We start from the raw sequence: 15,006 nt of genomic DNA on the forward strand, positions 1-15,006 counted from the left end.
TTTTTGACATTGGCAACAATCCTTCTGCCTCACCGCCCTGAGTATCTGTGACTAGGGGTGCACCACTCTATCTCCCCTGTTTAAGTCATGCCCTAGACTTTGACAGTGAGACCTAGCTATGAATTTCATTGTGTATCCTGCATAGGATTTGTTGACATTTTGAATCTAAGAGTGGGCACCTGTTTCTTCATCAAATCTAGAAAATTCCCGGGCTGGAGAGATGGCTTAGCGTTTAAGTGCTTGCCTGTGAAGCCTAAGGACCCCAGTTCGAGGCTCGGTTCCCCAGGTCCCACGTTAGCCAGATGCACAAGGGGGGCGCACATGTCTGGAGTTCGTTTGCAGAGAGGCTGGAAGCCCTGGTGCGCCCATTCTCTCTCTCTCCCTCTATCTGTCTTTCTGTATCTGTCGCTCTCAAATAAAAATAAATAAAAAATTCAAATCTAGAAAATTCTCAAACATTTTCTGAACATTTTCTGTTCAGCATTTGGATGTCCCATAATTATTGTTCCCTCTGGAACTCCAGCTAGGTGGATGTATGATTTCCTTTGGGCATCATAGTCTCCTTTGACCTGGGCTAGCCTCAAACTTGCTGAGTAGTCAAGGCTGATCTGGAATTGGTCATCTTCCTGCCTCTACCCTCCTTAGTGCTGGGATTATCGGTGTGCATTACCACACAGTGCCCAATGTTTTATTTGTTTTGAAGATTTTATTTTCATTTATTTATTTATTAGAGACAGGGGTGTGAGAATGGGCATACCAGGGCCTCTAGCCACCGCAAACAAACTCCATATGCATGTGCTTCTGGCATACTTGGGACCAGGAGAATCGAACCTGAGTCCTTAGGCTTCACAGGCATACACCTTAAGTGCTAAGCCACCTCTCCAGCCCGTTTTGTTTTTTGAGGTAGGTTCTCACTCTGGTCCAGGCTGACCTGGTAGTCCCAAGGTGGCCTTGAAGCACAGTGATCCTCCTACCTATGCATCCCAACTGCTGGGATTAAAGACGTGCACCACCAGACCCAGCTCCGATAGCCTCTCTTATTGCATTTTGTATGGTGTAGTTTTCATTTCTGAAAGGATCCTGTGGTACAGAGCCCAGGCTTGCCAGGAACTCAGTCCTCCTTCCTCAGCCTCCTGTGTGCCAGCATTACAAGGACTGACCCCCCCCCCAATCTCTTTTTTTTTTCTTTCTTTAAACTCATTTCTGTATTACGTATCTACCTGTTTCATTCAACATTTGCAGTCTTTGCCTTGTGGGGGCCGTTAATAGTTTTGTTTTGTTTTTTTTTCTAGTATCTCTTATAGTGGCGAATTTCCTTTGTGCTTAATACATTTTAAAATTATGGGGCTGTCATGTTATGGTTATCTGTGGAAATTCTCTGTGGCTTGAATGTGAAGTATGTGCTTCCACGGGGGTTAGCTTGAAGCCTGGAACACCCACGTCCTTGACTCCACGTCACCCTTAGAGCTTCTGCGTACACCGTGAGGCTTACAGGATCACTCTTCTACCGCACTTCCACCCCCGCCGTAAGTTGGTCTTTGGTGCCAGGGAAAGCCTAGCTTCCCGATGTGCCCGTGGCTCACACATTGTTTCCATGTGTGTCTGGGCTTCTAGCAGTCCCCTAACTTCCTAGTGACCCAGTCATGTCTTTAAAATGCATTGCTCACTTTAACTTATATATTATAGTCCGAACAGTAGCTTCCAAATGTCTCTGTTGCCACCTGACCAGAAGGGGAAGCTTCTGATGGGTGCCATGTCTTTTTCCTTGTGATTGATTTGGGGGAGAAGCATCGCACGGCCTTGGGAGGACGCCTTTTCCATGTGACAGCCTGCAGGTGTAGAGCCATCTGTTCCATAGAGAGTCCCGGGGTACCAGGTAAACGATGCCATCCAACTGTGACGGAACGAATAATTAACTGGTCGGAAGAGCCAGCAGGCAGCCTACATTTTGCATTAGTTGCTGTTCTTGTTGCCGCAACCAAATACTTGAGCCAAGAAAGCCGGTCGAGGAGGAAAGGTCTGTTCCTACTTGCTGGTCAGGATAACACCCATCGTGACAAGGAGGGTGTGGTCTCAGGGACGTGAAGCAGCTGGTCCCATCGTGTGCACAGTCAGAAGTAGCTCATTGTTCCTGTTTAATCAGTGTAGGATTCCAGCCCAGGGTAGACCAGCGCTACCCACAGTTACAATGAGTGTATCCAGCCTCCATCCAGAAACTTCTTCATTGACATGCCAGAGCTTCGTTTCCATGGTGATTCTAAATCCTGTCCAGTTGACAACCAGAGATTAACATCTTGACTTCTTAGTTGCAAATGTTGATCATTCTTGGCTTGAACTAATGCATTCCGTATTTCCCGAGTAGTTGACAAGAGAAGGAGATCCAGGCTTAGGGATTCATACAGTGCGTGGCTTTGTTGAGGCATGTGCTTTCAACTCCTAGAGGCCTAGTAAAATCAGGTGGCTTTCATTTATGCTAATTTATGATCATCATAGGTATCATGACATGTGAATTCAGCTAACACTGAGAAATTACAGGCATTTTCAATGGGTCATGTGTTAATTTTAATGAACTTATTTTTTGAAAAGGTGGTTAGAAATTCACCTTCCAGCATGTTCAGGATGTCGGGTTTCTCTTTCACACCCAGTGTCCTGTCATGACAGCCCTGCGGTGGGAAGCATTTGACACCAACTCAGGGCAGCTGGCCTACACCGTCATGAGTCACCTTGTGCCACTGTTAATAATTGAAGGCGCTTGTCACTCCCTGCTGAGTTTTGTGTGTAATTTATGGATTATAAACCCCTGCTAAAATTCAAAGGAAAGTTTAATTTCATCAAATGAGCAACGCACCCATTTATATTTTAGCTCTCAGTTTACCGCCTTACTTCGATGCTACAGAGAGAGAGAGATTTCACAATCCTGGTTGAAACCCCGTTTGGGAACTAGTAAGGCCACCCCACTGTGCACAGGTCTGGGGGTTCTCTGAGCTTCTGTTTACCTGGAAAAGGTGGAGCTGGATGGTGTTTCAAGCGAAGTGTGACATCCCGGCCCCCATGGGCCTTGCTCTGGGTGGCACCTTCCATGACACAGGAACTGTGGAATTACCTTCTTTTTGGCTCTCCTTATCTTCGTGGGCTCGGCTTCAGAAGAATAAAACCAGTTGTTTAAGAAAATGAGAAGGCTGGGGGAATGGCTCAGCGGGTAAGCTACTTGCCCTGAAAACATGAGGACCTAAGTTCGGATCCCCAGCACCCACATAACATGCCCATAATCCTAGCTGGGAAGAAGAAAAGATGGAACATGCAAGAGGCTTGCTGGCCAGCTTGTCTGGCCAAGTCTGTGTGTGAAGAGTGCTTTATTCAAACACACACACACAGTGATATGATAGAGGAAGTCACCTGACTTCTGGCCTCCACTGTGCATGTGCACACACGCACACACATTCCCATGTAAAAGAGAATGAAGACAAAGGAGTCTTTAAGCATGAGGTCTGCTAGTGGTGAGATGGGAGTAAAATGTGTGTCATTGCTTTGGTTCTAGGATTTGTCCCAACTCAAAACCTTCATAAAAAAATAAAAGAATCAAACTATAAAAAATGAGGGGGAAAGCACAGTGAACATGTGCCCTCCACCTCACTTCCATAGCGATGAGGGCTTGTCAGCCTCTTGGCTCTTTGCCAAGGGCTTATTCTCCACTGACCTGTGCTAGTGGAGTGGACCGTAAGTCTCAACAACAGGAAAAAAAAAAAAAAGAGGATTCAGAACTAAATCGATTCATTAAAAGCTAACTATAGCCCAGTTTACTCATCCAAATCTAGTTGGGTACCCTAGGAAACTGATCAATAGTTCAAAACTGTAATGTGAGGCTTGAGTTTTTAATAACTGTTAAAGTCTGCAGAAGAGCCGGGCATGGTGGCGTACGCCTTTAATCCCAGCGCTCAGGAGGCAGAGGTAGGAGGATTGTCATGAGTTCAAGGCTTCCAGGTCAGCCTGGGCTAGAGCAAAACCCTACCTGGGCGGGGGGGAGGGGGAATCTGCAGAAGATGAATATCGAAGAGACAAGTCCTCAAAGCTCAGGGGCTGTGTCCTCAGGCCAGCCCCTGTTGAATTTCTTTCCTAGGGCTTCTCTACTGAGTCCTCTTAATCCTCCCCCTGACTGTGGAATAGAAAGTTAAGACTGTCCTAGATAAGGACCTCACAGCAGCAGGAAGTGGAGGGGCTGTCAGCAGAAGGGGGGGGCAGGAGGAGAGGGGAGGGGAGGGGGAGAGGAGAGGGGAAGAGGAGGAGAGCTCTGTGGACCCAGGGCTTGTCATTGAATCAGCGCATCGCTATGGAAGTCAGTGAGGAAGCTAGGTCTTCATGATCTAAAACAGCTCAGTGACTAATACGCAACGCTGAGACACAAGTGCAGCGCATTCTGGCTTCACCGCGAGGATCTGGCGAGGTGGTGCTAAGCTCAGATCGTGCGATACCACGAGGGGCTTTCGGGGACAACTAGGACTTGAGGGTGCACGTGTTACACGGCCTGGTATCACCCTTCCTACAGCATTTGTATTAAGGACTTTCTCCCTCTCCACTTCCTGTGTAGGCTTCACCTAAGGTCTCTCCCTGGGCCTTAAGGTCCACAGGGGTAAAGAGGCTCCCTGATGTCTCTCCCTGGTGGTCTGGGCCTGTGGTGCTTTGATTCAGGTGTCCCCCATAAACTTAGGTGTTCTGCATGCTAGGTTCCCAGCTGATGGAGATTTAGGAATTAACGTCTCCTGGAGGGAGTGTATTGTTGGGGGTGGGCTTATGGGTGTTGTAGCCAGTTTCCCCATGCCAGTGTTTGGCACACTCTCCTGTTGCTGTGGTCCACCTTATGTTGGCCAGGGGGTGATGTCCACCCTCTGCTCATGCCCTCGTTTTCCCTGCCATCGTGGAGCTTCCCCTTGAGCCTATAAGCCAAAATGAACATGTTTTCCCCCAGAATCTGCTCTTGGTTGGGTGATTGCTACCAGCAACGCAAACCAGACTGCAACAGGGCCCATGGTCTTCTCACCAGTGTCGTGTCCTCAACGGGGTCCTGTCAGCTGTGACACTGGAGACCACAGTCACTTCCAAATGTCATACCTTGTCACACAGTTCCACCCCTTCCCTCATAGGCCTATAAATCTGCTGAGGGTCTGTAATGCACGTAGTGGTAGCATCTGGAACATAACAGACCAGGCCTGCCTTCTAGAGTTGGCACCCGAGTGGCATGCACGCGCGTGCACACATACTCACACACCCAGCAGGTTATTTGTGATTCATAGGATGATAGGAAGCACTCTCTAGAGGGAAAGTAATATTGCTACAGTTGGGGCCATGTTCCTCAGACCTGTTAGAAGGAGATGCTGAGATGGGGGAGCTGACAGGAAGTGAACCAGCCTGGTTACCTTGTCCCCTGTTTCTTTTCCCTCTGGCTTTACATAACCCTCCCCTCCTGCGTGTATCCATCCTTCTGACTTCTGCCTGCCCTGAACATCTGCCTCGTGCTGGGAGAAGTGTAAGAAGTCATTCCCTATCCAGACGTAAAGACTCGTTCTGATGAGTGCTGGAGAATCTGCTGGAAGCCCTAGCAGGGAGCCTTGTCAGAGACGATTGCCAGAGTCGGTCTGACAGTGTGGCTGAGGACTTCAGCTTTAGCTCCAATCCCAAGTCTGTCTTGCTAGCTTCAAGAAACAGTCACTGCACACATGCGCGCGCTCTCTCTCTCTAATCCGACTTTGACCCGCCATTATGTTAGACTACAGCGTCTTCACGATGGTGCCTGTATGTTAACCAGCCGCGTATACCTCCCCCAGGCCCTCCCTACATCTGTGCATATTTCCCTTGGAGACTCAGTGAACACTGGTAGATTGAGTGAAGGAAGGAAGGGATGCATGATGAGGAGCTGTCGGCACGGGGCAGGGAGTTGGATCGACCCTTTGGACAAACACCACTCCAGACGGAGTGCTTCCCAGCCACTGTCAGCCGGCAGCACCCAGGTGCATGCTGCGGAAGGGCACAAGGGAGAGCCTCCACTGGCCGTCACCCTCGCAAGAGAGCTGTTTTGACAGCTCGGCCACAAAGATTGAGTGAAAAATGCCAACACAGGGAGGTAGGCACAGAAGGCAAGGTGTGGAGATTGAAGACCTGGTTGCACAGGGCTCCAAACTGCAAGCAAGTGTTTGTGTGTGTGTGTGTGTGTGTGTGTGTGTGCACAGAGGCAGGCATGTTGCCCATGTTTCTGTCAGAAAAGGTCTAATCCATTGTCCAATCTGTCTGCAGGAATGGCATCACCAGTTGCCGGATGAGGACTGAGAGTGAGCCGTCATGTGGCTCCCCAGTGGTCAGCGGAGACCCCAAGGAGGACCACAACTACAGCAGTGCCAAGTCCTCCAACACCCGGAGCACCTCACCTGCCAGTGACTCCATCTCCTCCTCCTCTTCCTCGGCTGATGACCATTACGAGTTTGCCACCAAGGGGAGCCAGGAGGGCAGTGAGGGCAGCTTCCAGAGCCACGAGAGCCACAGCGAGACAGAGGAGGATGACAGAAAGCCCAGCCAGAAGGAGGCCAAGGATGCCCTGGGGGACAGTGGGTACGCGTCGCAGCACAAGAAGCGCCAGCACTTCGCCAAGGCCAGAAAGGTCCCCAGCGATACGCTGCCCCTCAAAAAGAGACGTACGGAAAAGCCTCCGGAGAGCGACGATGAGGAGATGAAAGAGGCAGCTGGGTCGCTCCTGCACTTGGCAGGGATTCGGTCCTGTTTGAATAACATCACCAATCGGACGGCAAAGGGACAGAAAGAGCAAAAGGAAACCACAAAAAATTGAAAACAAGTCACTGATTTGTTTTGAACTTAAGGCCATTTGGTTTCAGCATGTCAGGAGATTTCTAATGATTTGTGGCAATATCAGCAATTTTTTCTGTTTTTGTTTTTTCCTTTTGTTGGTTTGGTTTTCTTTTCTTTCCTCTTTTTTTATTTGCCCCCCCTCTCTTTTGTTTTGGACCCTTAAGAATTTTATGTTTGAAGGAGATTGAAGCCATAGAACTCATATTGACACTCAGCTGTTTTACAAACGCTTTTCATTATCTGAAGACAAAACCGAGAAAAGCCAAAATGACCATTGCTTCCTGCAGCCTGTCAGAAGCCTGTGGCCGAATCCACAGGGACGTCATCGGGAATGCCACAGGGATACACATGTGCCACTCACAAGGCACCCGTGTAAAGTCATCATTGTTCAGGCCCAACCCTTAGGTTTCAAAGGTCAGGATTCCCCTCCAAGTGTACTCAGAGCGGAGTGCATAAAGCACTCTGAGAAATTCAAGAGTCCTGTGTCCACTAGGAGAGACCCACACCGTGGCCTTGGCACCTTGTTGTGCCAGGAACACCCTTGGCGTGGCCACACAGCAAGCACAGGGCTCAGCTAGCCAGTCCTCTGTGCTGCTTAACCTTGAGCCTGGTATGTCTGTCTCATCAAGTTGAACACTGGACTGTTTAGAATCATCAAGTATAACTCAAAAAGAAAAGTGGGGTAAATTCTCAGAGCTGTTGCTTAATAAGTGAATTCTATTCTATATTTAAAAAAAAAAAGTTCCAAAAGCCATAAGCCTGAAGGTTGGCCCTACACATGCGTGAGCAAGTGCACCTGCATGCACGCGCACACACACACAACACAAGAGCAAGCTGATGGAGGAAACAGGCCATGTCTTCTTAACTACCCAAGTGAAAAGCAATCATGTCCAAGAAATGACAGTGGCTGTTCAGAAAGGAAATAGTGGTGCAGATTCTTTTCTGTCTATCAACTATCTGATCCAAGTTGGGAGGGGGGAAGCCATGGAAACTGCCATTAATATTGTGTATTTTTAAAAGGTTTAGAGCGCATTGATGGAACACAAAAACAGCCCCAAAACAAAAAAAAATGATGGCAAATAAGAAAACTCCTATACTGCCCTCCAAAAGGAGTTGACAATTAATGTCAAGACTCATCTTTACAAAAATCAGTGATTTCCACATTCAGCCAGTGTAGCCAGCAGAAATTTCTGATCCACAATGCATGGATTCCTTTGAAGAAAAAAAAGAAAAAAAAAAAAAAGAAAAAGAAAAAAAAATCACAAAAACAAACTTTTTTAAATTCAGAAATAACAAAGTTCTTGTAAGGTAAATAATGTATTTAGCATGAAGCATGAATTATTTTCATATAAATATAGAAAATAGAGAAAAGGCTATGCCTCTAATTTTTAAGCCCTTAGGCTTAGAGGTTCTTTTTTTTTTTTTCTCTCCCCCCCCTTTCCGTTTTTTTTTTTTTTTTCTTTATTATTTTGTTTTGGTTTTTTGAAGCAGGTGTTTAAGGTTTAACCTTCTTCAGGGACAAATTCTGACTGTTGGGGAACTTACTCTGCAATATAAACAACATCTTCATGCTCTGGTCGGGCTCGATGGTTGGACTCTGTACTGCCTTGTCTGCTCTCAGCCCTGACCCCTCTGATTCTCTACTGAGGAGTGTGTCCTTCCTCTCTGTCTGTATGTGTTTAACATGACGCAATAATTTGAGGGCAAACTTAGTAGTGTGTATGATAGAATCAAGAGAATTATGGGACGCTTACTTGAGAAAAATCATTACCATGATTTGGTTCTAGGAAAAAGGCAGTGAATAATTATGCAAATTAGCCAGAAGAAGGGGAAACATGCTAATGGGCCTTATTGGGTGAGGGTAGGAGATAGGAAACCTGTGAAGGAGGAAGCGAAACAGAGGTTAGGAGAGTCAGCCCCAGACATTTTATTGCAACAATGCCATTTCGCAGTAACGAGGAGGGGCTGGCTCTCTCTGCCACCTCAGTTACCACCCTGGAACTAAAACCACCTAGATTGTGAGAGCTGAATTTAGACAACCGGACCGTGTCACGCAGACCAGAAACTCCTGTTACCTTTGCCTAAAAAATAATAATAATAATTTTTTTCCCTTGAGATCCAAAGAGAAACCTCTGAAAGGATATGGTCTTCCACCTGAATGGAAGGAAATTTTAAAACACAAAAACACCCACTGCTAGTGGCTCAGGATCTGAGGGGTTGGGCAAAGGAGGGATCTAAGCCGATTTGGAACTTCAGACAGAACAGCAGTGGGCCTGTAAAGACACACCCACCTGCTAGGAACAGGTGCCATCTGGAACTGCATCAGTCTTCGGGGTCGGGATGGTTTTGAGTATTCCTAGAACCAGCCCCTGGGCCTGGGCTCCTTGGGCTTGTTAGCTCAGGTCAGGCAGCAACGCAGGTGTGGCTTTGCAGTGCCCTGATCCCTCTTTCTCCCCAAACATCTGACACCCTAAAAGCCATCCAAGCTATGGAACCTGAGCCACATGTTGATAGTGTGAACCCAAATGTCCATCCCCACATCCCTCCCCTCCCCAGCCCCCCATCCCCAAGATGATCAAATACAGACTTCTCCTGAAAGGCAGAGGTAAACGCTCAGCCCAGTTTCTGGCAGGGGACTTCTTCCAGTAAACACCCCCACAGTGGGCTGTCTCCCCTCATTTCAGTTTTCTAAAGGAGCAAAGCCTCTTTTAGGAAGTAATAAAATGCAATGTGTGTGATTTACTTTTCTGATCTCTTTGAGAACTAGAAACCTATCTTAATACAAGTGTGTTCTTAACTCCAGAACCACACTCTCTGCATAAATACCTCATCGGGCAGCTTTCTAAGTGTGTTCTCCTGAGCCTCCCTTGGCACCTTCGTTGGATCTTCTGGAAGACTTGTTGGGGAAACTTTAGTAAGGGTACTTTTTTCTATTTTTCTTCTGTTTTTGGAGGCATACACATTATGCATAACCAAAACAGTGGCTCAATTGTGTTTTAACTGTATTTTGATTGTTGAGGCAAAAACAAAGTATCGATGTATATGTGGCTGTTTGTAGCGAAATCGTTGCAGAATGAGGTTGTCTGTGTCCTTAAGCCAAGGGGCAGGAGGCACCCTCTCTTTCCCCCTCCTCCAAGAACAGTAGAGAATTTAAGCACAAGCCTATTTGTGAAAGAGTATTTTGCTTGTCATTCACCGTAGTCTCAGAATTCCTTCTCAAATGTCAGGTGTCCTCTTAGCTTTCAAAGTAGCCTATGTATCCATTAGTCTGACAGATCGCCTGAGCGTTGTCAAGGAGTGTGGTGTTCTTGCTTTCATTTCTCCTGCAGGGAGAAGTGGCAGTCCGTGTGTCATTCCAGTATCTCACATACTCACATGGGGCGGGGCGGGGGGAGGGACCCGGGGAACTATAGCAATATTTAAAGATGCTTTGACAACAGCCGTGAATACATCAGCACCATGCCATCTACAATTACTTGCTATTGGCCCTCGGACACATTTAAGAGAAAGAGACCATAGCTCTTTCTTCTCAGATGAAATAAATACACATAGACAGTTATTTTTATCCTACTATAATTGTCTTTTATCTAGTACTATGTGGAAAGGGTTTGCATCATAGATTTTTTTTCCCCCAGCCTTATAATCTACCACAAGCTCCTACTTGTCCCCTCCCCCCCCCCTTAAACATTGTACTTTTGGGAGTTCTTTGGAAAAGCCGTCTATCCAAAACTAAAAGTGAGCCACACTCACACTTAGATGGTATTGTGAGGAAACCATGCCCAGGGAAGACTGTGGCCTGTTTGGATCTTAGGGCTGAGTTTTGAAGGAGGAATGGGTTGAGACCCTTTCTCAAGGATAGAGTTTTCTTGTTGAGTCACTCGGTGAGTCTAGTGCTTACTGGCCATAGCTGTTTCTACCACAGGGCATTCTGGGAGAGAGGTGTCACATTGAATGGTGCCCAGAGAAGAGTGGCTGGCTTTGTCCTCACCTCACAGTCCAGTACAGCAGACTTGCTCAGACCACGTGCCATTGAGTTTCAGTGGTGTTGCTCTGAGGCCTCTGGTCTTTCCCTGAAGGGCTCTTTGATGTGGAGTCAGGGACAAGTAACCTGCATGGGGTGGGGGGAGTTCCCATATGGTATTAGATTCAATCCAATGTGATTTCTCTTTCCCTTTCAACTTTATTCAGGTTGGGACTCATTTCTTTCTGGTGGATCACAGCTGCCCAGATGTTGCGACTTACTTTTGTGTTTCTGTAGAGAAGTATTTTTCTTTTACCTTCAGGATTATTATTATTAATTTTTTTGCCACCAAAAGAAAACATTGGAACTCTGTGTCCCCTCTTGATTGTGACTTACCAGTGTTGACAGTTAAGTCCTTAGTGTCATAGGTCCCAGCCCACCAGTACTATATCAAACACTGTTACGCACCTAACGCAGCACTGTGATCTAATTTAAATAATACTTTTTTATTATTTATACTACTATATATAATATACATCAACACTTTTGCTATATAACCGAAGTGATAAACCCCTTTTTAGTTACCTGCCCAACTCTAGACTTTGGTTTCTATTGCAGTTAACACAGTTACAAAGTTGTAATGGTGTCTTTTCTTTCTTCTTTTTTTTTTTCTTCCTTTGTAACGGAATGTGTAAATCAAAGTATATACATTGTGTGGTTTTCCTGTTCCTTGGAATTTCATGAGGATTTACACATGGCATTCAGTGTTCTGTACAGACCTGCCTACCTTTGTGAACTCATCTGTTAAGCCCTCTTCCTCTGAGAGAGCGCCAGCCGCGGTGGCCAGCGCCCAGTGTCGCTCTCCTGCTGGGTATTCTTGCGTGAAGCGCAGACTTGTCCACGCGGTTGCTTTATCGTGAATGATGAGTGCGGCCATGTCACTCTTCCACACTTCAGCAAACAAGTGCTAGCTTCACTGACCAAAAAAATAAGGAAGGCAAACGCCGTTTCTCAAAGCGACCCACCTTTTCACGGCCGAGACCGGATGAGTCCCATGGTGCTGCATCTGGCTGTGGAGCTGAGACCAAACCGACGTCACAGCTCGTTTCTGACTCACGTGAGCTCACGGTTACCCTTCCTGTTTTGTCAATGTCGAAATCAAGACTATTTATTTGGAATCTGTACAGCAGTGATTTTGCACTGTACTTCATTTGCAAAAGTGGAGAACAGCCTTCTCTGCCCTTTTGCAAATAATTGATATTCCATATTGGATTCTTAAAAGACTTCGATATGGTGAGTCTGTCAAACCCAGAAATTACATTTTATCCTTTCATGACAGGGGCCTGACTTCCCCCACTTCCCCTCCACCCCCCACTTATTTTCTTTTAGAGGAAACAGCACACTGAGTTATCGAAACATTCACTGTTTCTTGAGTATGTGTGAAGCCATCCAAGGTCATAGCTTCCTCGGTAACCAGTTCCACACCGTCATTCTCACTGCTTATACTGCCATGGTGAAAATGGGGAGGGAAAAGGTATTGTGTGTCTGGGAAGCATATACACTTGTACATTTTTAATATTCTCTGTAACATTTCTGAGTTTTGTTTGTGTTTTTACAGAAAACAAAAACAGTGATAAAGCAATCAAAAAACCAAGAGGTTTATGGTTGATGTCATAGGGTCACCTGACCTTCACTGGCCAATAGACCTACATGGCCAAATTAATTTACAAGAGTAATAATTTTTCAGAAGCCAATTTTTTTTTCTGTATTCTCCGTATGAAACTGCCAATATCATGAATAGAAAGGGAGAACCATACAGAAGAAAGCTAATGATGTTCAGTGGTGTTTGTGTTAACCTAAAGAGCGGTGTGGAGGCAGGCGCCCTCAGCCAAACTCGAGGGACTTGGTGATGTTGCTTTGGAGGGATCCATACTGTATTTTGCGTTCTTCATATGTAATCATATTGCCAAAGACAAACTACTTCATCATTTATTGTAAATAACACTTCCCCAGACCTACCATAAAGTTTCTGTGATGTATTGTCTTCCAGTTGCAATAAAAATTACTGAGTTGCATCAATTGATGAACTCGATCGTGTGGTGTGTGCACAACGTCCCCTCAAGCAGGCGCTGAGCGGCAATAGGGGCTATGCAGGGCTCCAGTCCTGGGTTTAGGTTCTCAGCCACACTTACTGTTCCTCACGTGCCTCAGGAAGTACACAAGTATATAGTCTGAGCCTAGGCTTATCTGTGGATCTCAAGAGAATTCCAGCCCCGGTGGCAAGAACTGTGAACTTGTAGTCAAGCCAGTTTGCCTTACACTTGGAAGTTGTCAGATAGTAAACTGAGGTTGAATTTGAGTATGGGGTGCCTATCCCAGGTCCTGAGAGTCTCTAGTGCTGATATACACTAAAATTCACCTCCCAGGATTTACATTATGTCACTACTTAAGTACCTACTCAGGCTCACAACACACATACCCTGTGAGTTTTTCTCTCGAGATGCCAGGGGCGGGGGGGGCAGTCTGGTCAGAGGGGAGTCTGAAGAGATGGATCAGCAGTTAAAGGCTCTTGCTTGCAAAGCCCGATGGCCCCCATTTACTTCCCCAGTACCCACGTAAAGCCAGAGGTACACAGTGGCACAGGCATCTGGAATTTGCAGCAGCAGGAGGCCCTGGCGTGCCACTTTTCTCTCAAAAAAAATTTTTTTAAGGTGCCTGGTATTGAGTCATTTCTGAAGTGAAGAGGGCTGTTTGGCTCATGATTCTGGTGGCTGGAGGTTCCAAACCACAGGTCTACCCTGGCAAGGGCCTCCAGGCTGCATCGTAAAGTGAAGAAACAGAAAAAGAACCAAATGTCTGCAGCCAGGATGATCTTACATGGCGAGACAGGAAATGAGACCATCGGGTCCAGGCTCTCTCTTTATCGCGGTCAGGTTCACATTGCCGGCAGAAATCACCTGACCAAGAGCAGCTTGTGGGGAAAAGGGGGTTTATTTTGGCTTACAGACTCAAGGGGAAGCTCCATGATGGTGGGGAAAATGATATGAGCAGAGGGTGGACATCACCTCCTGGCCAACATAAGGTGGACAACAGCAACAGGAGAGTGTGCCAAACACTGGCAAAGGGAAACTGGCTATAACACATGTTGCATTCAGGCTCGCATTGCTGGTAGAAATCCAACAAAGAGCAGCTTCTGGGGAAAAAGAGGTTTATTTTGGCTTACAGTCTTGATGGGAAGATCCGTGATGGCAGGGAAAATGACAACATGAGCAGAGGGTGGATATCACCCCCTGGCCAACATAAGGTGGACCATAGTAACAGAAGAATGTGCCAAACACTGGCAAGGGTACACTGGCTATAACACCTGTAAGCCTGCCCCCAACAACACACTCCCTCCGGGAGGTGTTCATTCCCAAATCTCTATTAGCTGGGAACCTAGCATTCAGAACACCTAAGTTTATGGAGGACACCTGAATCAAACCACCACAACACCCATCAGCCTGCCATCAACAATACACTCCCTCCAGGAGGTGTTAATTCCCAAATCTCCATCAGCTGGGAACCCAGCATTCAGAACAACTAAGTTTATGAGGGACACCTGAATCAAACCACCACACTCTAACAACCCATTGTCTTGGCAACCACCAAGTCCCCATGAGAACTACAGTGACGGTTATCAAGGGTGATGCCCTTTAGAGTCCAATCACCTTCTACTCATCCCTGTCAGTGTTCTGCTAGCACACCAGGGACCCTGTTCCATTAGGTGGGCCTTTGCAGAACACACGCAGACCAGAGCAGACCACAGGAGGCCACAGGGAGCTGCACAGAGATGAAGGGAGTGTGACCAAGCAATGTGTCGCAGTCAGGTTCTCATTGCTGGCAGAAATCACCCGACCAAGAGCAGCTTGTGGAAATGGAAAGGTTTATTTTGGCTTATAGAATGGAGGGGGAAACGATAGCATGAGCAGAGGGTGGACGCCACTCCATGGCCAACATAAGGTGGACAACAGGAACAGGAGAGTGTGCCCAAACACTGGCAAAGGGAAATTGCTATAACACCCAAAAGCCTACCACCAACAATGCACTGCCTCCAGGAAGTGTAATTCCCAAATCTCCATCAGCTGGGAACCTAGCAGTCAGAACACCTAAGCTTATGGGGACACCTGAATCAAACCACCACACAGTGGGTCACT

The 15,006-nt window shown here is 46.8% G+C and overlaps 1 protein-coding gene across 4 annotated transcripts in view; it reads left to right on the forward strand.

Moving 5' to 3' along the window:
• The window catches only part of Foxn3 (forkhead box N3), a 336,005-nt gene extending 323,113 nt beyond the window's left edge, over positions 1–12,892 (forward strand). For all 4 annotated transcript variants that reach the window (XM_004649345.2, XM_045153943.1, XM_004649346.3 and 1 more), the window contains one exon: positions 6,286–12,892. In XM_004649345.2, coding sequence (XP_004649402.1) covers positions 6,286–6,832 — 547 coding nt within the window. In that variant the 3' untranslated portion in view covers positions 6,833–12,892. The remainder of the gene's footprint in view (positions 1–6,285) is intronic.
• Positions 12,893–15,006: the final 2,114 nt, after the last annotated feature.

This window comes from Jaculus jaculus, chromosome 7 (assembly GCF_020740685.1).
Source record: "Jaculus jaculus isolate mJacJac1 chromosome 7, mJacJac1.mat.Y.cur, whole genome shotgun sequence".
NCBI classification, from domain to species: domain Eukaryota; kingdom Metazoa; phylum Chordata; class Mammalia; order Rodentia; family Dipodidae; genus Jaculus; species Jaculus jaculus.